At 40.6% G+C, this 27,596-nt stretch overlaps 1 protein-coding gene and 1 long non-coding RNA gene across 3 annotated transcripts in view; one reads left to right on the top strand and one right to left on the bottom strand.

Moving 5' to 3' along the window:
* Nucleotides 1-27,596, bottom strand: part of LOC133578300 (uncharacterized) — a 341,666-nt gene that overhangs the window by 228,920 nt on the left and 85,150 nt on the right. The gene's annotated exons all lie outside the window — the stretch shown is intronic.
* The window catches only part of rims4 (regulating synaptic membrane exocytosis 4), a 67,253-nt gene that overhangs the window by 29,988 nt on the left and 9,669 nt on the right, over nucleotides 1-27,596 (top strand). For both annotated transcript variants that reach the window (XM_061932529.2, XM_061932530.2), the window contains exons 2-4: nucleotides 10,071-10,215; nucleotides 23,124-23,236; nucleotides 25,226-25,327. In XM_061932529.2, coding sequence (XP_061788513.1) covers nucleotides 10,071-10,215; nucleotides 23,124-23,236; nucleotides 25,226-25,327 — 360 coding nt within the window. The remainder of the gene's footprint in view (nucleotides 1-10,070; nucleotides 10,216-23,123; nucleotides 23,237-25,225; nucleotides 25,328-27,596) is intronic.

The raw sequence follows: 27,596 nt of genomic DNA, 5'->3' as shown, positions 1-27,596 counted from the left end.
AGTACACAGCATTCACACACTACGCATTTTGAAGAGTACTGACTGAAGTTTTTAATTTAAGACACATCCCCACTTGTCTTTGTCATGCTCATTATTCCAAACCTGCAGGAATGGAGCACAGTATATGAGTTGCTCTTCCGGTGTTGTGTAAAATTACATCACATTTTGTCCGGTATGTTTCTCTTTGGTTTAATGCAGTTCACTTATATATTCCGTATGTTCCACATGTATTCCTGTAGATGTCATTGATATGTGGTTATACACTGAGACCATGTGGCACAATGACATCAGCACATACATGATGTTAGACGCTGTCAAACGCACAAGCAGTAACCTGAATCTGCCAGTGTCTCATCCCATGCGTACGATGCAAATAGACCACTTCTAGGTCAGACAAGTCTGCGTGGGTAACAGAAATCTTCACGTTTATTTATTTATTTACACATTTGAATTCCAGCATGTATTTATGCTATGATGTCATTTGGAAGAAAATGTAATTGTGTGACATGATCTCAGTGATTGGCTGACTGACAAATATTGCTAATATCAAACAGACACTCATGTATGCTGCATAATATATTATATAAATATATATTATAATAATATAATATGTCAGCACATATATATATATATATATATATATATATATACACATATATATATATATATATATATATATATATATATATATATATATATATATATATATATATATATATATATATATATAAATGATATACTGTATATATAATATGTAAATATTACATATATGTTATATTTTATATTGCTACTATGGTACATTTTAGTCTACTTTATACCTTTTGTTTTTGCCCTCTTTTTGTGCCATTGTGTGCATTATCCTTTCCATCCTTATCCTTCCCATCCTTTGTAACTGAGCTCCTGTGTGGAACAATTTCCCTTTCGGATCAATAAAGTTTGTATAAGTCTAATTAAAAATAAACTAATTGCAAATTTCTTTATTTGAACAAGGTTTATTAAAGCAACTGAACTGATAAATATTACCACTAATAAGTAGTATTATGTAAATAAGAAACCACAACCCCTAACAAAATGCAAAGCTAATATAAATATCAACTTTTAAAAGTGCCTTCCATGTAATTTAAATATAAAACATCTAAATATTTCAAACTTTGCAAACAACAAAAAAACTTGAATAAGAAATGTGTAAAAAAAAAAAAAAAAGGGAAGCACAATCTGCACTCAGCATTAAGGGTTGGAATTGGGGGTTAAATAAGCAAAAATAATTCCCGGGCGCGGCCACCACTGCTGCCCACTGCTCCCCACACCTCCTAGGGGGTGAACAAGGGGATGGGTCAAATGCAGAGGACACATTTAAATGATAAATGGGTTGTACTTGTATAGCGCTTTTCTACCTTCAAGGTACTCAAAGCGCTTTGACACTACTTCCACATTTACCCATTCACACACACATTCACACACTGATGGAGGGAGCTGCCATGCAAGGCGCTAACCAGCACCCATCAGGAGCAAGGGTGAAGTGTCTTGCTCAGGACCAAACGGACATGACGAGGTTGGTACTAGGTGGGGATTGAACCAGGGACCCTCGGGTCGCGCACGGCCATTCTTCCACTGCGCCACGCCATGTTGTAAATGATATTTTGGGCCCCATTTTGGTTTTTAATATTACTAGGATATGATTTTATAGGTTGCTAACCCAGATTGAACTCTCCAAATACCGCTAGTTATTAGTATTCTTTGAAATATAAACATCTCAATTAATTTAAACGTGCCTTTTTAATCATGTAACTCCCCTAGTGTTTGTGGCCCTAAACAACCGCTTTGAGTGTTTATGCCAGGAGCATGTGTGTGCATCTGTGTGCATGTGTGTGTTAGTGCATGTACGGTGGTCTGGCTCATAATGCAGTGCTCCAGCAGGAGATGTGTGTGTTTGAGTGACCTTGTTTTTAGGGCATGACAGTTTCCTTCTCCTTGCTCACACACACACACACACACACACACACACACACACACACACACACACACACACACACACACACACACACACACACACACACACACACACACACACACACACAAACACACACACACACACACACAGATGCACACATCTTCACTTTTCATGTGAATGACCACAGTGTATCGACTTCTGCGATGCACGTTCCTACAAGATGAATGAGGGCTCCCAGAAGAGTGTTCTGGTGCTTGACTTTGTAAAGTGATTTCTCATCACCACCTCGTCCTTGATGGTGGGTGCCGCCATAAACCCAAACCATCTGATTTTTCAATTTAATTTTGCTTTGCAGATTACTTTGAATGCACAGCTAATACACTCACTGGACATGAAATTGATGCAGCAAAGATAACACATTTTTTTATTGATTGGTCCTCTCACGTTGCTAAATAATGGTACCAAAATATGAGAAAAAGTTGGTAATAGGATACAGTACAATGTTAAAAATATGGGCAAACCAATAGCTCTTTGACAGTGTCAATCAAAGCGGGCCATTGTTATCTTCGGAAGAATGTATTTATTAATTTATTTTTATATGTTTTTTAGAGGGTATTTTTTTAAGGGACAAAACTTTTCTAAGCAAACACTGTCAGGGCCAATGTATAAACCAATCCTTCTCATTTTTAAGTTTTATTTTATAAAATTATTTACTTGCAGATGACTAAATTGGGACCTATTATGATTTTAATGTATGTTTAAATAATTTCCTTGTGGCATAGGTTAAGAACCTTTTTGACCTCGGGGCCCAACTTTTCCACTACAGAGGGGCCTGAGACCCACTCAAATATTAACACTGAATTTGTAATCTTACTCTTGATTTTAATCATAATCAATAATTAAATCTAACCGTCTTACCGTTTTCAACCTTGTCAAATGATATTAAACCATGTGTTAATCACAAAAACACATAAGCCTTAAGCTTAGGTCAGGCTAGTTAGAAAAAAAAAGAAGAGACTCGAAAAAACTACGGGAACTTATACAATAATGTGCTGAAATTAGGGATGTCCGATAATGGCTTTTTGCCGATATCCGATATTCCGATATTGTCCAACTCTTTAATTACCGATACCGATATCAACCGATACCGATATCAACCGACATATACAGTTGGGGAATTAACACATTAGTATGCCTAATTTGGACAACCAGGTATGGTGAAGATAAGGTACTTTTAAAAAAAATTTATAAAATAAAATAAGATAAATAAATTTAAAACATTTTCTTGAATAAAAAAGAAAGTAAAGCAATATAAAAACAGTTACATAGAAACAAGTCATTAATGAAAATTAGTCAAATTAAATGTTAAAGGTTAGTACTATTAGTGGACCAGGAGCATGCACAATCATGTGTGCTTACGGACTGTATCCCTGCAGACTGTATTGATATATTGTCATGTCTGTATTATCATGTTTTGTTTTAAGTCATGTTTTGTTTAGTTTCTGTCTTTTTCACTCCCTTGTCTGGTCACCATAGCAACCATTGGTTTTCGCCTGTCACGTCACGCACCTGTTTCACGTTTTGAGTCACGCACCTGCTTTCACTAATCATGTCCATAGTATTTAAGTTCAGTGTTTTTCAGTTTGTCTTTCTGACGACCTCACACCACATTTATGCTCTGTCCATTGTTTCATGGCCATGTTCACGCTGCTCCTTTTTTGTCCAAGCCAAGTAAGTTTTTGTTCCATGTTTATAATCTTTTTGTTTTTCATAGTTTATTCTCCGCCACTGTGCGTGCTTTTCATTTGTACTTTTTGCTATAGTCTTTTGGTTTCATAGTTTATTATCCGCCACTGTGCGCGCTTTCATTTATCCCTTTTTTTTGATATATTAAATTGATATATTAAAACCCGCCATGTACCTTAATTCCCGTCTCGCCCGTGCCAACTTTCCGTTGCATCCTGGTAAAGCAAACACCCAAGATCAAGTCCTGACAGTAGGTCGTCAGCAGACCCGCTTTTCCGCACGTAAGTTGGCCGATTTGGACAATTTGGATGAGGCTTCTTGGGAGGTGCTGCGCGCCATGGAGGCAGAGACGCTGCGCTTTTCCCCCAGGGAGCGCAGGGGGATGATGTGGGGGAATGGAGGCAAGTTGGTGCCGATCGGTACGTCACCTCAGCCACGGAAGCGCCGCCAAAGGCGAGGGACGCCAGGAAAGACTTCCGCGAGCCAGCAGGACACGCCGCTCCCACAAGCCCCGCCCCCTCCGGGCGGAAGCAAGCAGCAGTCTGCCCGGCTTCCCCAGGATGACATCACAGCCCAGGATTTTTTTTTCAACTCTTTTTCTTTTGAACACCCGCCTCCAACAAAAGACACTAATGGCATGACTTTGATAAATCATTATCAAAACATGTTTTTAGAGATCAGGTCTAATCAGTCCAAGCCATGTCCCAAGACTCATGCCCCGCCCCCCAAGACTCAAGTCCCGCCCCCGTCACAATTTTTTTCTTTTTTTCCGCCCACACAACCCCAGGTGGGGGATAAAAAAACAAAACAATTTGGACAATTTAATGGGGAAGTTTCTGCCCTGCTCCGCCCACCCCTACAGAGAGTTCCAGACCGCAGGGAGCGCGTCTGGTATCCGCCCCTTGAGGGGGGGGCTGGGGTCGGGAGCTGTGTTGGTGGGGTGGCTCGGCATCACCATGCCAAGCCACAGCCTCCAGCACGGCCGCCACCACCAGTCTTCCGACCTGCCAAGCCACAGCCTCCAGCACGGCCACCACCACCGGTCTTTCACCATGCCAAGCCGCAACCCCCAGCTAGGCCACCTCCACCTGCACCTGTAGCTGCTCCACGGCTAGCACCTGTAGCTACTCCACGGCTAGCACCTGTCGCCGCACCAGCTCCACTACGCCAAGACCCACCACGCCAAGCTCCGGTACCAGCTCCACGACGCCAAGTGCCGCCAGTCGCAGCTCCACGACGTCAAGTGCCGCCAGTCGCAGCCCCACGACGTCAAGTGCCGCCAGTCGCAGCTCGACGTCAAGTGCCGCCAGTCGCAGCTCGACGTCAAGTGCCGCCAGTCGCAGCTCGACGTCAAGTGCCGCCAGTCGCAGCTCGACGTCAAGTGCCGCCAGTCGCAGCTCGACGTCAAGTGCCGCCAGTCGCAGCTCGACGTCAAGTGCCGCCAGTCGCAGCTCGACGTCAAGTGCCGCCAGTCGCAGCTTGACGTCAAGACCAAGACCCGCCATGCCAAGACCAAGACACACCATGCCAAGACCAAGACACGCCATGCCAAGACCAAGACACGCCATGCCAAGACCAAGACACGCCATGCCAAGACCAAGACACGCCATGCCAAGACCAAGACACGCCATGCCAAGACCAAGACACGCCATGCCAAGACCAAGACACGCCAAGCCAAGACCAAGACCAAGACCCGCCAAACCAAGACCAAGACCAAGACCCGCTAAGCCAAGACCAAGACCAAGACACGCCATGCCAAGACCAAGACACGCCATGCCAAGACCAAGACACGCCATGCCAAGACCAAGACTCGCCATGCCAAGACCAAGACCCACACCGAGACCAAGACCAAGACCCGCCATGCCAAGACCCACACCAAGACCAAGACCCACGCCGAGCTTCGCCGCTGGACGCGTCACGCCGAGCTTCGCCGCTGGACGCGTCACGCCGAGCTTCGCCGCCTGACTTGCCACGCCGAGCTGCCACGCCTGCCAAGTTGACGACGCGCCTGCCTCCTCGTCGGCTACGGATATGGCCGCTACCTGGTCGCCCGCCACGCCAAGTGCGCCCACCTCCCAGTCGGCCACGAATGTGGCCAATCCCTGGGCGCCCGCCTCGCCTGCTGCAGCGGCGTTCCACTCGCCGCCGCCACTTGACTTTGCCTCGGTGGATTCGGGGCCACTTGGGCTGGCGACCCACCGCCATGTCCCCCTCCCGCCCTCCCATGACTTTTGTCAAGTTTTTTCTTGGACATCTGGTATCTGTCCTTAAGGGAGGGGCTCTGTCATGTCTGTATTATCATGTTTTGTTTTAAGTCATGTTTTGTTTAGTTTCTGTCTTTTTCACTCCCTTGTCTGGTCACCATAGCAACCATTGGTTTTCGCCTGTCACGTCACGCACCTGTTTCACGTTTTGAGTCACGCACCTGCTTTCACTAATCATGTCCATAGTATTTAAGTTCAGTGTTTTTCAGTTTGTCTTTCTGACGACCTCACACCACATTTATGCTCTGTCCATTGTTTCATGTCCATGTTCACGCTGCTCCTTTTTTGACCAAGCCAAGTAAGTTTTTGTTCCATGTTTATAATCTTTTTGTTTTTCATAGTTTATTCTCCGCCACTGTGCGTGCTTTTCATTTGTACTTTTTGCTATAGTCTTTTGGTTTCATAGTTTATTATCCGCCACTGTGCACGCTTTCATTTATCCCTTTTTTTTGATATATTAAATTGATATATTAAAACCCGCCATGTACCTTAATTCCCGTCTCGCCCGTGCCAACTTTCCGTTGCATCCTGGTAAAGCAAACACCCAAGATCAAGTCCTGACATATATATTGATATATAATGTAGGAACCAGAATATTAATAACAGAAAGAAACAACCCTTTTGTGTGAATGAGTGTAAATGGGGGAGGGAGGTTTTTTGGGTTGGTGCACTAATTGTAAGTGTATCTTGTGTTTTTCATGTTGATTTAATAAAAAAACAAAAAAAAACGATACCGATAATAAAAAAACCGATACCAATAATTTCAGATATTACATTTTAACGCATTTATCGGACATCTCTAGCTGAAATACATAAACTAAACCTACTCAGTGGCCTAGTGGTTAGAGTGTCCGCCCTGAGATCGGTCGGTTGTGAGTTCAAACCCCGGCCGAGTCATACCAAAGACTATAAAAATGGGACCATTACCTCCCTGCTTAGCACTCAGCATCAAGGGTTGGAATTGGGGGTTAAATCACCAAAAATGATTCCCGTGTGCAGCACCCCTGCTGCCCACTGCTCCCCTCACCAAGGGTGATGGGTCAAATGCAGAGGACAAATTTTGCCACACCTAGTGTGTGTGTGACAATCATTGTTACTTTAACTTAAATAAATAATCAATGTGTCAATAAAATTAAAGTGCAATTAAAAATACAGCTTCACCATGTTAGTCATAATTTTTGCACTTAAGACATTTCACTATGCCTTTAGTTTGTTTGTTTTTGTCATTACTGCCAAAAGTAGAGGAAACGTGTAGTACAACTAAAGACTGCTGCGGCCCATACGAACCACAGCTGAGAAACAGATCTTTTTTGGTGGATCTAAACACTGCTCTAAATAATACGTAATGGATATGCGTTGGTGTAAACTTGGTTCCACAGTCACTTTTATGACTCGTTTTTTTAGAGTCAGTCTGCAAGATATTCGTTTTGTTGAGCAGTTCCCAGATTGCAAATGAAACCACGCCCACCCTCTCCAAAAGTATCATCATTTATATTTTGAAAATGTACACTGTTTAAATATATACATTTGTTGAAGTCGTCACCGCTATTTTTTTTTCCCCAAACGCAATAAAAAATAAACTTTGTTAACAGTATATACACCCGGCCACAAGAGTAGGTACACCTGCATAAAAAACAACTGCTTTTAGCATCTGTGTTATTAGTCAAGCCAAGATTAGATTAAAATAATACTTTATCCTACCTATGTTCTTGCTTTCTTATAGCCTAAAGTAAAAGGGGAGAAGCTCCTACCACTCCGACTAAGCACTTTACTTATTGTCTAAATGAATACGTCCACCTCGCTGTGATGTCACAACGTAGCCAGACTGCAAAACCATGTGAACAGAGGCGTCAAAAACTGCGTGCAAGCTAACATTCAATGCATGAACCTCATGATTTAATACTTTAGCATCGTTTAACACAAGTATCTAACATTGTATCAACATTATTAAGTCGTAAAAGACACATTTCATCATAGCTCCCCTCTAAGAACCACAACATAATTGGTCATAGTGGACCATTGAACAACAATTTACACTGTACTGAACCGAAGTGAAAACCGTGTCACAAAAATGTAATAAGATCCGAACCTTGGATTTTGTGAACCGTTCCCAACAATCCCATTATAATGTGTTTGTGAGTGAAGGTGCACAGGTATCAGTCAGTCTATTTGTGGGAGTCTACATTTATTTGTGGCATTCCAATGCATTTATGGAAAACACTGATTGGTGTCCAGGAAGTCCCCATAAAGCTGAACATAGAGAAAGTCAAGCACAAATACAAATAGATGGAGTAGATATTGAAAGGGTAATAGAAAACACATTTTTAGGTGTAATAATAGATGAATTAAATGGATTGAAAATCTCATGTAAAAAATATACAACATAAAGTAGCAAGAAACACGTTAATAATGATTAAAGCAAAACATGTTCCAGACCAAAAATCACTTAATATTCTCTACTGCTCGCTAGTGTTACCATATCTGAGTTATTGTGTAGAAATATGGGGAAACAACTACAAATGTGCCCTTCATTCATTAAATGTGTTACAAAAAAGATCAATTGGAATAATACATCATGTTGGATATATAGAACATATAAACCCTTTATTTATTAAATCACAATTATTGAAATTCAACGATTTGGTGCATTTGCAAACAGCTAAAATGATGTACAAAGCAAACTATAACCTGATATCCAAGAATGTACAACACTTATTCTCAACAAAAGAAGAGAATTATTAGAGGAACATCTAATTTTAAACAATTGTATGCTTGTACAACACTTAAGACCTTTAGCATATCAGTATGTGGAATTAAATTATGGAATGGATTAAGCAAAGAAATGAAACAAAGCACCAATATGATTCAGTTTAAGAGACTGCTCAAAACTACAAGTGTTCACAAAGTACACAGAACAAGAATTATGATGAACATCTTGAAACCCTTTTTTTTTCTTTTTTTCTTTTTATTGAAAAAAAGATTATTTAAGTTTTTAATATTTGTTTACTTACTATGGTAGATTATTTATTTATTATTTATTTGTTCACTGTTCTGTTACAGAGAACAAGGAAATTGGATAAAATTGCAATGGTATGAAAAGGGGTAGGATTAAATAAGCTCTGCTTCTTCCTACTCCTTTTTGGACGTGCTGTAATGAAACAACTGGAAATGTATGATGAATTACATTGTATCGTATGTATGTTCGAAACAAACTGAAACTGAACTGAACTGAACATTTTGATGTGCTTTGAATCAGCTGAGTAGTTGAGCGACAACAATGGGGTGAAATTTTGGTGCAGATTAACACATGCTGTATATGTGTGAATTACAAATTAAATTGATACTTGATAGATACCAAATTCAATTCTGGCCATAAGCCAGTGGTTCTTAACCTTGTTGGAGGTACCGAACCCCACCAGTTTCATATGCGCATTCACCGAACCCTTCTTTAGTGAAAAATAACTTCTTTTTTTTGTCAAATTCAAGACAAAGTTGTATGTTTTTGGTAACACTTCAGTATGGGGAACATATTCTAAGTAACAAAGACTTAATTTAGAGTTATTTTGACACTAGGGGAACATATTCTAAGTAATAAAGACTTAATTTAGAGTTATTTGGTTAGGGTTAGGGTTAGAGGGTTAGGGTCAGGGTTAGAGGGTTAGGGTTATAATAAGGCCATGCCGAATAAGGCATTAATAAGTACTTAATAATGACTAGTTAAGAGCCAATATGTTACTAATTTGCATGTTAATAAGCAACTAATTAATGGTGAATATGTTCCCCATACTAAAGTGTTACCAGTCAGCTGTTGTCGTATCCGTAATACGCCGATGGGGAGAAGTTTGTATTTACACGATGAGTCGGGTGTGTCTTGACCTCCGCCGAACCCCTGAGGCCGACTCACCGAACCCCTAGGGTTCGATCGAACCCAGGTTAAGAACCACTGCCATAAGCAAATATCATCCCTGACGAAAAAACTTTGCTCTGCGTTTTCATCTGCATATTTTGTCTCCTCCGGAAACTTCACTTGATTTACAGCAGCATAAAAATGACGTTTTTAAATCTTTTCAAGGTCAGCCCAGTTAAAGAGGACTTTTCTGTACTTTCAGTGGATAACGAGGGCCGGAAGCTTAAGGGCGCCATCCAGAGGAGCACGGAGACAGGTCTGGCCGTAGAGATGCCCAGCAAGACGGTCCGCCAGGCCAGTCACGAGTCCATCGAGGACAGCGTGAACAGCTACGGCTCGGAGGGCAAGTGAGTGTCGCGGACAGTATTGTGTAGTACGGTATTTTTTTTATTTTTTTTGCGATTAGGGGTGTAATCACATGCCGTAATCATGGTTTGGTACCTCTGCCACCAAACCGAAAATGTCCATACAAATACATGAAAGGTTACACTCTCTGTAGCGGCGACATCTCCAGAGCCATCCACACACAAAGAGGCAAGGAGCTTATGACATCAGCAAAACTAGTGTAGTACAATGACACACACACACACACGCACACACACTCGATCGGAACATTTGCCAACCTGGCGACCAGCGAAGTCCTGCTGTTACGTAAGAAGACAGAGCAGAGCTGCTGATGGGGGCTGGGAGGCTTTAAAATCTCACAGAGGGGGGCCAAAATCAGAAGAGGATGATTGCATCACACGCACACACACACACTCACACACACACACACACACACACACACACACACACACACACACACACACACACACGCACACACTGTGTTTTGTACCCATATTCATCTTCTTCTCTCCATGCACAGTTGAGATATTTTATTTAGGAATCGGCACTTACAGATTTCATTTGGAAAACAAGAAAGGAGGAAGTGTGATGAATACTTTATTCTACATGCAGGCTTAGGGCGGGAAAGGTGCGGCTTGAGACAGGCACTGAAGAATAATTATAATTTCTCTTTAAACGAAACAAAATAAGAAAACAAAGACTGACCTTTTTTCGTGTCACAAACGTTTTGTGTTACCGCCGCAGCGCAGAAGGGTGAGAAAGTGGTGTGTCATGATCTGGCAGCTCTGCTGTCGCCTGTGTTCTTTTTGTTGCTGTGCCTGGTTTTTGGGTCAGGGGGCAGAGCCACCTGCTCGCACCCCTGATACTCATTTCCTCCTGATTACTTAAGCTCTCCAGTTCATTCACTCGGCTAGTTTCATTACATTATGATAGCGCGTACAAATATGCATGAAAACACTCCAACAGACATCACACATCAGACAGTTTAGTTAGTAAGAATTGTTTTAGTTATATTGTAAAACTTACAAACATTGCTTGGAGTGATAAATGAAGAATCCACACAAGCTGGAACGCTATGGACGATTAGAACAGTGTTTGTCAACCTTTTTTGAGCCAAGGCACATTTTTTGCGTTGAAAAAATCTGGAGGCACACCACCAGCAGAAATCAGTAAAAAACGAAACTCAGTTCACAGTAAAAAGTCGTCGTCGCAATTGTTGGATACGACTTTAAAGCATAACCAAGCATGCATCAATATAGCTCTTGTCTCAAATTAGGTGTACTGTCACCACCTGTCACATCACACCGTGACTTATTTGGACTTCATTGCGGTTTTCCTGTGTGTAGTGTTTTAGTTCTTGTCTTGCGCTCCTATTTTGGTGGCTTTTTCTCTTTTTTTTGGTATTTTCCTGTAGCAGTTTCATGTCTTCCTTTGAGCGATATTTCCCGCATCTACTTTGTTTTAGCAATCAAGAAGATTTCAGTTGTTTTATCCTTCTTTGTGGGGACATTGTTGATTGTCATGTCATGTTCGGATGTACTTTGCGGACGCCGTCTTTGCTCCACAGTAAGTCTTTGCTGTCGTCCAGCATTCTTTTTTTGTTTACTTTGCAGCCAGTTCAGTTTTAGTTTCATTCTGCATAGCCTTCCCTAAGCTTCAATGCCTTTTCTTAGGGGCACTTACCTTTTGTGTATTTTTGGTTTAAGCATTAGATACCTTTTTACCTCCACACTGCCTCTCGCTGTTTCCGACATCTACAAAGCAATTAGCTACCTGCTGCCACTTACTGATATGGAAGAGTATTACACGGTTACTCTGCCGAGCTCTAGACAGCACCGACACTCAACAACAACACATCATTTGCAGACTATAATTACCGGTTTGCCAAAAATATTTTGAACCCAAATAGGTGAAATTAGATCATCTCCCACGGCACACCAGACTGTATCTCACGGCACACTAGTGTGCCGCGGCACAGTGGTTGAAAAACACTGGATTAGAAGACGGAAAAGCACTTGCACGTCCGGTTCAAAGCATTTAAACAGCAGGAAACGCTGTAGTCCAGGGGTCCCCAAACTTTTTGACTCGGGGCCGCATTTGGGTTAAAATTTTTTGGCCAGGCTGTATATATATATATATATATATATATATATATATATATATATATATATATATATATATATATATATCTCGTCCGAGCGCGATTATGTCACGTTATCGATGGGAAAATGCATTTTTAGACAATATGATTTGCCTGAGCGGCTAGGAGACACCAACAGTAACAAGCGGTAGAAAATGGATTAGAAAGGACAGATTAAAAAAATAATAATAATTAAAAAAAATAAAATTAATATTTAATTTTTTTAACTTGGGACTTCCCGCGGGCCGTAGTTTAGGGACCCCTACTGTAGTCATTCACCCAGTAGCACCTGCAGTGAGCAAACTTAGCACAAATAATAATACACCACTTTATGCGTTTGCATGTGTTTTATGAAAACTATTTGTATTATGGCCGTCAGCGAAGAAATATCCATAAATTAGCCACACTGTTTTATCAGCCACAGAGTTCAAAGCTTAGGAAAAATGTAACGGCTTATAGTCCAGAATTTACGATACACAAATAAATTAAATGTTTGCTTCTGTTTTATTAGCAAAATGGATGGATGGATCTTTATTATCATTGCACAAGTATAACAAAACGTTTTCAGCACAAACCCGATTAGACAAATGCTGTACAGGGTTACAGAACAGGAACGCTGATGGGTCGCCACAAGGCGCCCCGTAAAAGGTGGGGAAAAAATAGACGCTGGAGGAGGATGAGTAAAAAAAAAAATCAATCACAGTCTGGAGTGGAAAAAAAATTCCATAGCAAAGCACATATACATATTACAACATACAACGCGAGACTTGCAATGAGGGATGAGGGGACGGGCATCCGGCCCGAAGCTGCCAGTCACTACGGGCGCTGCTTCGTCCGTGATACCACGTGGGGTGAAGCTCGAAGGCGTGGGATGGGTGGTGGGGAATGTGTTTGTGGCGTATACTTTTTGTGGATGCATGTGTGTGTGTAAGCCTGCAGCGTGTCTCTGTTCCGTGACCTTTGTGCTCTCGCAACCGCCAGTCAGTCCAAAGTCAACAACAACAGGTGTGTGTCCATGAGAGACAAGAAGGGAGTTTGTTGTGTCTTCGCCGCACCGTCCTTCGGGAGAGTCTCGAAGCCAGGGAAACAATCCAAGTTAGAATGATTTGTTTTGAGTGAAAATAACATTTGCTTTTCACTCTAAATTGTCTATGACTGGTCCTCAAATTCGTCCTGCAGGGCAGACGGTCCAATGTTATCCAAATCACAAGAGTGTCCACAGTTCTCCCCGCATCCTCCAATCATTTGTGGCAGCTTTAGGGTACTTTGAGGGCTGCCAGCATCTTCCAATTTGTCGACAAACCAGAGCAACACTTACTCCAATCAGCGGATGTCCAGTTGTCATAATTTGGAATGAGTGGATATCTCCACGTCCTCGACTGAAAGGGTTGCCAGGCACGCGGCACTCCTTCTCCCAATAGTCCGTCGTGTGTCCAGCAACAACCGCTCCGTCAAGAGCCCCCAAACCCAAGATCTTGTCAATTTTGTTAAGAGGCCAGTTATCAATTCCATTGTTTAGATTTGGAGAACAGTGCAATAAGAGGCAACAAGAAAGTTAAGAAAAGACAAAACAAAGAAGCGAGCAGGAGAGATAAGGGAGAGGGAAAGGGAGCGACCACCCTCGATGAGTGCCTGTGAGGAATGTATTACACAGGTGATATGCTTTGCACAGGTGATAACCGAATGTTATTTTTATCAGTTTTTAGGTTTTGAAATACATAAGGCGGAGCGATCATATGATCTTGATCGATGATCGCAATTAATTTGAGTTCAATCACGGTGATCAGCTGCTCGCATATTTTCTCGATCAAACATGGCGGAAATGTCTGTTAGAAGATAACGCCGTAGTAAACAGTAGGGAAGCAAAAGTGCTTAATATAATTTGCGCGCGTTCGCTTTTGTAGTCGGTGCCGACACCGTAGTCGATAAGCTTCTTTTGTTCTCTGTCTTCTTGTCATGTGACATTCATCCTTCGGTGTTGCCATTTCTAATATGAAGTAGTGTAAAGTTCTTACTTATATCTGTCAGTAAACTTGCGGTGAAAGCGCTAAAACATACCGGTGTAGTGAGTTTACATTATTCACCCAAGGAACTTTAGTTATTAGAGAGTTCCGGTGGGACGGTTTTTCACAGGACACATTTCCAGCATTGTTGCACTAGTGAGCCACGGATGATTTAAGTAAAGTCTGAATGTCATTAAAACAGTCAGCTGCATCTTTTGACACTACACCGCTACAACAAACATGACGGGGAGAAGACGCTGCCGGAGGTGAGCCACGTAAATAAGACCGCCCACAAAATGGCGCATCCTGATGCGACTGTCAGAAAGCGGCTTGAAGATGATCTGTAAAACATAATCTATGCAACATTTTGACCAACGAACCACCATTACATGTTATGTAGACCACAAGGAAGTGTTTTACATTTAAAAAAATAAATACAAATATGACCCCTTTCATGCGCCCTAAATCCGGTTCGCGTTTTGTATGAAAATAGACCTGACGAGACCTGCTCATCGGCAGTGCGCCTTATAATCCGGTGCGCCCTATGGTCCGAAAAATACGGTTCTAGACACTTTTTGTTCAAATCATTTTTGGGTTTATGGATACAAACATTTTCTTCCTGAAATAATCCTGTTATATGTGTTGGTACACATTATTTTACAGTACTTCATATTCAAACTGCTCTTTAATGGTTTTTTTGTTTTTTTTTTAACATAAAATACTGAATTTGAGATTTAAAAAAACTCCACAATCTGTTTCACCGCTTGTCGTTTGCCAAAGCACTGGTGAGAAGCGCTGATGTACATACAAGTCATTAAAGAATACAAATAATAAATTACGATTTGAAAGTGTTGTTTCGTAACTGTTAACTTAGAATAAAAATCTTGTGATATTTACAACACCAATGGTACTTTGTCTACTGCTGAAGAATTAAGTTTGTGATGACAAGCAAATAACAAAAAAACTTTGAGAGGAAAAAAAGTAGTTTTCTTTACCACCTCTCCAAAACATACTATAAAAGAAGGGAAACCGTGGCCTTAAACCGAGGTACGGACCGTAGCATAGGTTACCTGTACTGTTGCACCCCTATTAAACGGTCAATCATAGGTATGAACCAGAGGTGGGACCAAGTCATTGTTTTGCAAGTCATAAGTAAGTCTCAAGTCTTTGCCCTCAAGTATCGAGTCAAGTCCCGAGTCAAGACAGGCAAGTCCCGAGTCAAGTCCAAAGTCAAGACTGGAAAGTCTCAAGTCAATTCCAAGTCCTGCATTTTGAGTTTCGAGTCCTTTCAAGTCCTTTTAACCAGGGGTCCCCAACCTTTTTTGCACCAGGGACCGGTTTAATGTCGGCATTATTTTCAGGGACCGGCCTTCCACGTGTGGCGGATAAATACATGTATACCAAATAGGTGCTTGAAAAATGAATACATGAAAAAACTGACCATAACGTTGAATTTGTAAAAAATCTCTTCATAGACTTTTTTTTTTTTTTTTTTTTTACAAATTTTTGCTAGTAGTAGGCTGTTTTTTGGCTTTAGTATCTGATGGGTTATTGGTGATACATCACATTCAAGGACAAGAGCATGGATATATAATAAAGATACAAAGTCTTGCCATTAGTTCCAATAGATTCCTGTCTATTTCCATTCTAAAAGTTATGTATTCATATTTTGTGTAATATTTCATACATAAATACACTAATGTTAGCTTTTTTTGGTCCAATTTTCCATGCGTAAATACATGTTATTGCTAACTACTTGAGTAATAGGACTGTGTGCAATCATACCAGCACTTTAACTTACGAGGCAAAGGGAGATGTGTACTTTCTTCCTTCTGCACGTTTATTATATGCAACAATTTAGCACTTTTCCATCAGCAAAAAAGTTGCGTTACTTAGCCAATAAACGTTAGCTTACATTCAAAACTTACCGTTCTTTGTGCATCTTCAAATATCGAACGAAGTTGGAAGTTGTTGCGTCTCCGTCTGTAATCTTCGAACCGCATGTATTGCATACTGCAATTCGTTTTTTGTTGACCACATCGTAGTTTTTATACCCGAACGAAACTATCTTTGGTGTCATTTTTGCTCACTGGCGCGTTGTTTGACAGCTCTTCTTCGTTGATTGTCCTGCAATTTGATTGGCTGAATGCTGTCGGATGAAAAAACGCGGATCTAATTTGATTGGATGTTGTTCCGCACACATGACGGACACACATGTACACAATGAAATATACAGAGCGCTCCTGAACAACTTTTTAATCTATGGGTTTTGGGGAAAGTAGCAAGTCTTGTCAAGTCAAAAGGCTCAAGTCCAAGTGAAGTCACAAGTCATTGATGTTAAAGTCTAAGTCGAGTTGCAAGTCTCTTTACATTTTGTCAAATCGAGTCTAAAGTCATCATATTCATAACTCGAGTCTGACTCGAGTCCAAGTCATGTGACTCTAGTCCACACCTCTGGTATGAACAAAAGGACAGTTGTCAGCTGTTAGCATATGTTACCTTTATCAAACATGGCAGAAATGTCTGTTTTAAAATGCAGCAATAATAAACAGTAGGGCTGCAAAAGTACAGTGTATAATCTTTGATAAAAAAAAAATTTTTTATATTAATCGAGATCGAATGATACGAAAAAATGAATCGTGATCATTTTTTTGCTTCATTGCCCAGCCCTACAAATACATCAAAATCATTCATGTATATCATTAAATGCAAATATACCGTAGATGCATAGGATATTTTTATTTTTGTTCTTTAAGACAGTAGGGCTCAAGACGTTAGACGTGACCATCATCCAAGTGAACATAAGCCAGTTCATTTTTGACATCTGCCTACGTTCCCAAATAAAAAAAAATTCCTGCCCGAAATAAAGACGCAAGTGTTCAGTGACGCACATTTGTGACTGACTCCATGTAGGAGGAAAGCGCTTGCCTGTTTGTTTGTCTAGGCCACAGAATCCGTGTCTTCTAACAGGAACAAGAAGGTGTTGTTGTGCTCACATAACGGCCATCTTGGCCTCCATCTACAGCCGCTCAGCGTTTGAATGCCTCTTTCCAACTTTTGAATTTTGTCTAACCTTTATAAATTCACTAACACTTTAAATGTCCTAAAATGAGCCCATATGGTCAACAAGCACACTTTTAAAGCCATTTAAGTAATCTAGTGCATTAATAGTGTTTTGTTACAATTCTACTGTTCTTATGTTCTTATGGTAGAAAACATCTGGAAAATATTACTATCAGGCTTTTAGTGTGCTATCTAGTTGTTATAGTTTGTATTTTTGCACTTCTGTGTCTCATTTGCAAGTATGCATTCAGTTGGTCCTAAGTATGTTGCCGTAGTCAGGAAGTAGTCTACTGCCATTTATCGGAATGTGTCAATCTTGGTGTCTGTTGAGCACTGCAAAATGTTTGCCTGTAAGTATTATACTTATAACATTATTATCTGTTTGATTTTAATGTACATCTTAGTTCTGTATTTGATTGTCCTATTACGAGGTGTTGAATTTGCCCTATAAAATTGTCAATGCTAACTATTAGCTCCCTATGGCAAATCCAATGTAAATTAGCGTCAAGCTACTGCATTTGTTTTTAATGCATTTTTTTTCATTTGGAATTTTAACGGTAATTTATTTTGTATCTAATGTAAGTTTTATGGACATAATTTTCTTTGTTTGTCCAGTTTTGAAGAGCTTGAAGTATGGACTTTTAAAATGACCTCAACCAGAGTCTTTATTGACAACCTGTTGATCTTTCTGAGCTAGCAAAAAGAGACATTTAGCCTTAAAATGTCTATGGAAAGCCTGTCAAACACTTCTAAAAAGCTTTTCAATAACTTTTACTTATTTATAAGTAAATATACAGTCGTGGTCAAAAGTTTACATACACTTGTAAAGAACATAATGTCATGGCTGTCTTGAGTTTCCAATAATTTCTACAACTCTTATTTCTTTTGTGATAGAGTGATTGGAGCACATACTTGTTGGTCACAAAAAAAAACATTCATGAAGTTTGGTTCTTTTAGGAATTTATTATGGGTCCACTGAAAATGTGACCAAATCTGCTGGGTCAAAAGTATACATACAGCAATGTTAATATTTGGTTACATGTCCCTTGGCAAGTTTCACTGTAATAAAGCTTTTTGGTAGTCTTCCACAAGCTTCTGGCAAGCTTCTGGTTGAACTTTTGACCACTCCTCTTGACAAAATTGGTAAAGTTCAGCTAAATTTGTTGGTTCTCTGACATGGACTTGTTTCTTCAGCATTGTCCACACGTTTAAGTCAGGACTTTGGGAAGGCCATTCTAAAAACCTTTATTCTAGCCTGATTTAGCCATTGCTTTACCACTTTTGACGTGTGTTTGGGGTCATTGTCCTGATGGAACACCCAACTGCGCCCAAGACCCAACCTCCGGGCTGATGATTTTAGGTTGTCCTGAAGAATTTGGAGGTAATCCTCCTTATTCATTGTCCCATTTACTCTCTGTAAAGCACCAGTTCCATTGGCAGCAAAACAGGCCCAGAGCATAATACTACCACCACCATGCTTGACGGTAGGTGTGGTGTTCCTGGGATTAAAGACCTCACTTTTTCTCCTCTAAACATATTGCTGGGTCACATTTGTTGTTTCATCTGACATCACATGAACAAAGATAAGTCATTCTGGAGGAAAGTTCTTTGGTACAATTCAAAGTAAATTTGTGGTACTAAGCACAAATCATGTTGAGTTACATTCAAAATTAAATAAGTAGCATACAGTATGTTACATCACACATCTTTGACATTCATTTTCTATTTTGAAAAAAAAAAAAATAGAAGAAAAACACAAGAAATGTTGGGCCCAATTCGGTCTGAGTTCTTATTGGTCAATACAAATTGATATACATAAAATGTTCCATTTCGTACACAGCATATCTATAACAAAGAACTGACTTATTGACCTTTCATTGTTCCAGTAGTTAATGGAATGCAATTAAATGTGCATCTCGAGAGTACATGTTTAAGCTGATCTTCAAGTGTCGCAACAAACAAAAAACAGTCAGAATCTTCTTGGATGTGCACTCAAAATGTACATTTTTTGACGAACGCCCACTTGCTCAGCTTAAATGGAGTGTCCTGGTTGCAGGAAATAATCGTAAAAAAGTGGATAAAGTGTGACCTTAGAGATGCGTGATTCATCGGCGGTTTACTGTACGTCCGGCATTATTTTTCTGTGAAACTGCAGCGTAATCCCCACAGCTGCGTTCTAATCTAAAACCCAACATTTTATCACCCTGTAATACCCACGGGGCTAATGTTGCAATATTACACACACACATTTGGGTAAATATACAGCACATACACTCTGACCTCATTAGAACTTGCTGGAATTAATGTCATTGACGTGCGCTACATGCCTCATGCGGGCTGCAGAGCACATGATGTAACAAAGCAAATGAATGAATATTAAAGTGACCTGAGAAAAGATGCTAATCTTTGCATGAACTACTAATCTTCGCTAAGTGGTTTTGTGTGCAGAGACTGTAAATTATTCACTAATGACTGCCAAACCGCTCTGCGCTTAATTAAGTGCCAGTCGGAGTGCCTGTGACCGTCGGAACAGTCTCGTAAATATTCCAAAACATTTTCCCTTCGTTCAGCACGGAAGCTGGGTGATTTAAATGTGCACATTTAGGGTCCGATCTACTGAAGGTATGCGCATAATAAAACCTGTGCAAACTTGATAGCGCACGCAAAGCTGATCTACTAAACTGGTGCGCCGAGGATTGTGTCGCTTAAGTAAGCAGAATAAAGAGCACAATCCATTAAGTGTGTTTGTCGTCACCAATAGGCATGATACATGCTCATCATCAGAACGGCTACAATATTGGGAGGAAAAGATGCACATATAATTTTTCAGCACTTGCAGTGTGATCTATCAGGGCTGAAACTGCTCTGTGAGCGCCATTTTGAAATTGAATACGTCTGAAATACAAAACCCAAAACCAGTGAAGTTGGCACGTTGTGTAATTCGTAAAAAAAAACAGGATACAATGATTTGCAAATCCGTTTCAACTTATATTCAATTGAATAGACTGCAAAGACAATATATTTAATGTTCGAACTGAGAAACTTATTTTTTTTTTGCAAAAAATCATTAACTTAGTATTTAATGGCAGCAACACATTGCAAACAAGTTGGCACAGGGGCATTTTTACCACTGTGTTACATGGCCTTTCTTTTTAACAACACTCAGTAAACGTTTGGAAACTGAGAAGACCAATTTTTTAAGCTTTTCTGGTGGAATTATTTCCCATTCTTGCTTGATGTACAGCTTAAGTTGTTCAACAGTCCGGGGTCTCTGTTATGGTATTTTAGGCTTCATAATGCGCCAAACATTTACAACGGGAGACAGGTCTGGACTACAGGCAGGCCAGTCTAGTACCCGTACTCTTTTACTATGAAGCCACGCTGTTGTAACAAGTGGCTTGGCATTGTCTTGCTGAAATAAGCAGAATGGCAACATATGTTACTCCAAAACCTGTATGTACCTTTCAGCATTAATGGTGCCTTCACAGATGTGTAAGTTACCCATGTCTTGGGCACTAATACACCCCCATACCATCACAGATGCCGGCTTTTGAACTTTACACCTATAACAATCTGGATGTTTTTTTTCCTCTTTGTTCTGGAGGACACAACGTCCACAGTTTCCAAAAACAATTTGAAATGTGGACTCGTCAGACAATAGAACACTTTTCCACTTTGCATCAGTCCATCTTAGATGAGCTCGGGCCCAGCGAAGCCGGCGGCGTTTCTGGGTGTTGTTGATAAATGGCTTTCGCTTTGCATAGTAGAGTTTTAACTTGCACTTACAGATGTAGCGACAAACTGTAGTTACTGACAGTGGTTTTCTGAAGTGTTCCTGAGCCCATGTGGTGATATCCTTTACACACCGATGTCGGTTTTTGATGCAGTACCGCTTGAAGGATCCAAGGTCACGGGCATTCAGCTTTGCTGCTTACGTGCAGTGATTTCTCCAGATTCTCAACCTTTTGATGATATTACGGACCGTAGATGGTGAAGTCCCTAAAATATTTGCAATAGCTGGTTGAGAAATGTTGTTCTTAAACAGTTTGCTCAGGCATTTGTTCACAAAGTGGTGACCCTCGCCCCATCCTTGTTTGTGAATGACTGAGCATTTCATGGAAGCTGCTTTTATACCCAATCATGGCACCCACCTGTTCACTTGTGGGACGTTCCAAATAAGTGTTTGATGAGCATTGTTCAACTTTCTCAGTCTTTTTTGCCACTTGTGCCAGCTTTTTCGAAACATGTTGCAGGCATCCATCCATCCATTTTCTACCGATTGTCCCTTTTGGGGGGGCGGGGGTGCTGGAGCCTATCTCAGCTGCATTCAGGCGGAAGGCGGGGTACACCCTGGACAAGTCCCACCATGAAATTCCAAAATAACTTATATTTGCAAAAAAATTAAATTGTAAGTTAATGATTATTTGCAAAAAAAATGAAGTTTCTCAGTTCAAACGTTAAGTATCTTGTCTTTGCAGTCTATTCATTTGAATATAAGTTGAAAAGGATTTGCAAATCATAGTATTCTGTTTTTATTTACAATTTGCACAACGTGCCAAATTCACTGTTTTGGGATTTTATATATGGGCAAACTGACACAGACACAGACACACACGGCTGTGAGCAAGGAGGTGATCTCGCTGCAAAGGCAGAAGATGGACGAAGTATCCTTAGTCCTGCGTGTGTGTGTCAACACAATTGGACTGTTGGAATTAAAAAATATTGGACATATCGTCTATTCAGCAAATCATGATTTTATAGCTGCTGGATGACTTAAGGAGTTGATGCATTTGATGTCTGCTGGCATTTTCTTTTTAGATACCGTTCACATTTTCATTCAGGAAATGAATTATTATAATATATTTTCGATATGAAAAATGTCTTTGTGGAAGTCTTCCTCCCGTAGGTTCACCTGATGCCGACAAACCCCCACGATAGGCCGGGATGTCTGCTGTTAGCAATGTATTTTTATTTGGCAGCGCACACACGCTAGGAAAAACACACCCAACTTTTCAGTTTCCGCTCTGTTACTTTTCAGTCTCTCTGATCTTCCTTTTCTCTCACAATGTCCAGTGCGCGTCTGCTCAGCAACTCCAACTCCAACAGCTGTGTCTCGGTCCGGCTGCTGCTAATAAGCATGGCAGGTGATTGAATAATCAGCCCCAGCTGGGTAATCCAATCACCTGCCAGCTGTGCTTCGAGGCTGGTCCTTACACACCCCGCTCCGCCGCAGGCTCGCAGACCACGCCCCCCTCCACAGTAAAAAAAATGCATTTTTTTTTGCGTTTGGATTAATCCAGACACATGAATGTTGTGATGGTCCACCGCATTCCTGCAGAGCATGTGTCAGCGAGCAAAAGTAGTCTTTGTTGCCTTCATTGTGATTCTATAGTGCAGAAAAGGTGTTACAGATTATAGATGTGTGCTGCTAGTTCAACAACATCACACACAAGATGGAGAGCATAATAACCTGAATGTGAAGGGAAGTGAGTGTTTCCATGGCCACAGCCAGTAGTACACACAAAAAACTAATTTCAATAAGGCGGTCTGCACCACTTTTCAATTGTACACGCAGTCTTAGTAGATCACATGAAATCAAAAGATCAGGCCATTAAAGCTTTAATCGACAACACATTGCAAATGCTGTGGTGTGGATCTACGTATAACAATGTGTGACCATCTGTTTGTGTGTGTCTCTCTGCAGTCTCAACTACAGTGGCGTGTGTCTGGCATCCGACGCCCAGTTTAGCGACTTCTTGGACGGGATGGGGCCGGCCCAGTTTGTCGGCCGGCAGACGCTCGCCACAACATCAATGGGTAGGAGACCAAATGAGCTTTTAGCCTATTGACAGCTCGTTTGTCTGCACTGAAGGTCATGTGTTGTGTCTCAATTACTTGTGTAAGTGTCGAAGTGCGCAAATTGAGCCATTGTTTTTTGAGTGCATAAGTGTGTTCACACCGAGATGTACGGCAAAAAAAAAAGTCACACATTTTTGTTCTATCCTGTAGGTGTTACTCACATAAACATAAAGTACTTGTGTGTTCTTTGCTAGCGTTCTCAAGGACAGACTGTAAGTGGGTCACTCTTCTCCCTGGCAGACAGTCAGTGTCCTTGGCTGATCAATGCTGATAGAACCCGGACCAGTCCACTTTTATGTAAAATCAGAGAACCTCTAATAGCCTGCAGGTCATTTTGGCTATAATAATGTCCGAAAATGGCATGAAACCTGTTTTATTTTTCTACTAGCAAAGTACATCGCGGTCCTTCTTTCTCGATTTATGTGGGCTTAGAAGACATTACGTTGATGTATCGACACTGGACATGTACTGTAGGGCAAATTAGAGATTCAGTCACTGAAATCCTAACAAATAGAATTACTGTAGTCACACGCATAAACTGATTTATTGCAGCATGTCAACACTTACAGATGGAGAGCTGTATCAACTAGGGATGTTTGCAATGGAGGTTTTATGCTGATACTGATCATCCATGAGTGAGAACGATACCAGTCAAGTGTACTTTATTAACTGTAGGGCTGGACAATTATTAACATTTTTAATTTTGATTTTGATGATGTTTATTACGATTATCAAAATATAATAATCTGGAAAAAAAAGATGAACATGCATGCAAATTCCTGAGCTTGTGACGGTGAAACAGATGAGGAGCGAATGAGTCATTTTATGTGACACAATGCTATTATGCCTATTCAATAATCACTAAACTCAACAAAAAATTTAAGACATATGATCACAAAACCGCAGACGTAGTTACATAATTGGCCAATAAAACGAAATCCGCTGATAAACGCAAAATAACATCAGGGAAATTGACAATAATGTAAGTGAAATTATGTCATTGTGAGGAGAAGGAATATTTATTCCCGACACACTCAACCGCCCCGTCCTGAACTAAACAATGTCGAAACGGCGACTAAACTACGAAGCTAAAGCTAACAAGAACAATCCATACAACCACAACACATCTCTTTGTTGTGAACGACATCATCGATGTAACATCAGTGTACAAACAGTGGTCACAACTTGAGAGGCGCTCCCTTTTTTTTTTAACAGCCTCTTTACTCGTCAAGATGAGAACAACCATACAGCACCCTTCCCACTTCAAAATAATAGCTTGGTGTGTAACATCCGCTACATCTGCGCTAACAAAATAAAGATTTTAAAAAAATGCCTTACACATCATAATGTATTTAAAGCACTTAATGATACGTTTAAAAAATGATGCTTTGATCTAAAATACTAGTCAAAATTGTCCAAAGATGTATTGCATCAATAAGTGTGCGGATTTTTGCATTTAATTAACAAATATTTTATAACATTTTATTTTACACAAAAAGCACGCACTCTATGGTGGCAAAATAAGTGTAAAAGGAAAACAACTGATTTAAAAACAACACAGAAAAACTGAATTATAGCATTTTTATATTGCTATTGTTATTTAAATGTATTTGCTATTGCTACAATTATTATTGTTACTTGTTGTGGTTTATTCGTTACTAAATCATATCCAATTTGTTTTTTTCAACTATATTTTAAGTGGAGTTTTGGTGGTAATATAAATACTCATGTTTACAAATTAAAGAATATTCGTCCGTAGACACAGGTGGGCTTTAAGGGCAAATACCAAAGGATTTAAATCAGAGCCAATAGTAGAAAATAATTTCCTATAAATAATAGATTTTAGGCCATATGTGCGCATCAACGTCCAGATGTATTTATTGGTTGGTTGATTGGTTGGTTAATTGAGTGAATGAGTCACTTGACACCAGGCTGTCGTGCGTTTAGGTGACGTGGAGATTGGCCTGATGGAGAGGAATGGCGGTTTGGAGGTGGAGGTGGTGCAGGCCAGAGGACTCACAATGAAAGCCGGGTCCAAAGGGCCTCCAGGTGAGCCCTTGACACCCACTCACACGACACAAGAATAACTTTGCATTACCTGCTTCATTTCTTAAAATAAAACATTCAAACTCCTAATGCCTGTATATCTTTAGTACATAATGATAATTATTACAAATACATATTTGATCCAACACTGCAGGATCTCAATCCATTACATAAAAGTGTGTTGCTAATTCTTTACTTGGAGACTGTGATCCAAACTCCTTTGCCATCAATAATCCCATTCTCCCATGGCTGGTACTCACCTTTCTCACAAATCATCCTTACCCCACCTGCTGACGTCTTGCATGAAGTTCCAGAGTGAGGCCGACTGGCAGTTATCTTGTATTTCTTCCATTTATTAATATTTGCATCGATAGTGCTCTTTTTCCTCATCAAGCTTCTTGCTGATGTTCATGTAGTCTATTCAAGTCTTGTACAGGTCTACAATATTGTTCTTGTGATCTTTTGACAGCTATTTGGTCTTTCCCATGTTGGTGAAGAGGTTTTAATGGAAGAGACTGCTTCTTTGACAGGTGTCTTTTATCCACATACCAATTTGAGATTAGTAATACGGTGTTACCTCAAGATACGAGTTTAATTGGTTCTGTGACGGAGCTCGTACATTGAAAAACGTGTATTTAAAACAGCCATTGAATTGAATTGAAGTCAATTTAATCTGTGCTTGGCTCCCACCAAATCAGCAACATTTTAACAAAAAACTAACTTTAAGATCTCAAATATTGTATGAAAGCCTATCCCAGCTGCAGAAGCCGTACATACTATGTGACTGGACCAGCACTCGTTGGACTGGATGAAAAGCGGACATGACGATTTTCGGGAGGGGCACTGAAATTTAGGAGTCTCCCGGGAGGGTTGGCAAGTATAGAAGGCGGTGTACACCCTGGACAAGTCGCCACCTCCTCGCAGGGCCAACACAAATAGACAGACAACATTCATATGTGTATATATATATATATATATATATATATATATATATATATATATATATATATATATATATATATATATATGTATGTGTGGGAAAAAAAAATCACAAGACTACTTCATCTCTACAGGCCTGTTTCATGAGGGGGTTCCCTCAATCATCAGGAGATTTTAATGGGAGCATTCACATACCATGGTTTGTATAGGGCACAGAGTGGGTGGGTACAGGCTGGCGTAGGGGCGTGGTGATTGGCTCATGTGTTACCTAGGAGGTGTTTCCGTCTGTGGCGGCATGCTGATACAATTTCGCTGCGCCGTCAACTTCCTCGACGTCACTTTCAACCTGAGAAATAACAGCTACCAACCATTCACGAAATCCAACACAACACTCCAATACGTGCACCATGACAGCAACCACCCGCCCACCACCACGAAAAGAATACCTACCGGAATTAATAAAAGGCTATCGATGCTGTCATCTAGCAAAGCTGAATTTGACCAAGCAACCCCCCCGTACCAAAAAGCCCTTGATGAAAGCGGATACAATTTCACCCTCACCTATGAACCCACGCCTGGAAACCAACCAAAAAAGAACAGAAAACGAAACAACATCATCTGGTACAACCCCCCATACAGCAAAAACGTCTCAACTAACATTGGCCACAAATTCCTCACTCTGATTGACAAACACTTTCCCAAAGGCAACAGCCTAAGAAAAGTATTCAACAAGAACAACATTAAATTGAGCTACAGCTGTATGAACAATATACGACAAATCATCTCAAACCACAACAAAACAATTGCAAATGAGCCGTCGGCCCCCGGACAAAGCGACCCCAAAACCAACAAAGGCTGCAACTGCCGCAAGAAACCTGATTGCCCTCTCAACGGGGGGTGCTTACAAACATCAGTTGTCTACCAATCTAAGGTAACACGCAAGGACATTAACACAACCGACACATATGTAGGATTAACCGAGGAAGAGTTTAAAACCAGATGGAACAATCACAAGGCTTCTTTCAGGAACCAAAACCTGCGGAATACCACAGAACTCAGCAAACACATTTGGGACCTCAAAGACAATAATGTTGAATATTCAATAACATGGCAAATTCTTGCATCCAGCACACCTTACAATAGTGGTAATAAAAGATGCAACCTATGCTTGAAAGAGAAACTGTTTATTATATACTGTCCAGACCTGTCATCCCTCAACAAGCGCAGCGAAATTGTATCAGCATGCCGCCACAGACGGAAACACCTCCTAGGTAACACATGAGCCAATCACCACGCCCCTACGCCAGCCTGTACCCACCCACTCTGTGCCCTA

The sequence above is a fragment of the Nerophis lumbriciformis genome, linkage group LG38, assembly GCF_033978685.3.
Source record: "Nerophis lumbriciformis linkage group LG38, RoL_Nlum_v2.1, whole genome shotgun sequence".
Classification (NCBI taxonomy): Eukaryota; Metazoa; Chordata; class Actinopteri; order Syngnathiformes; family Syngnathidae; genus Nerophis; species Nerophis lumbriciformis.
Note: the sequence above shows the minus strand (reverse complement) of the source record. Positions and strands in the feature narration are given on the sequence as shown.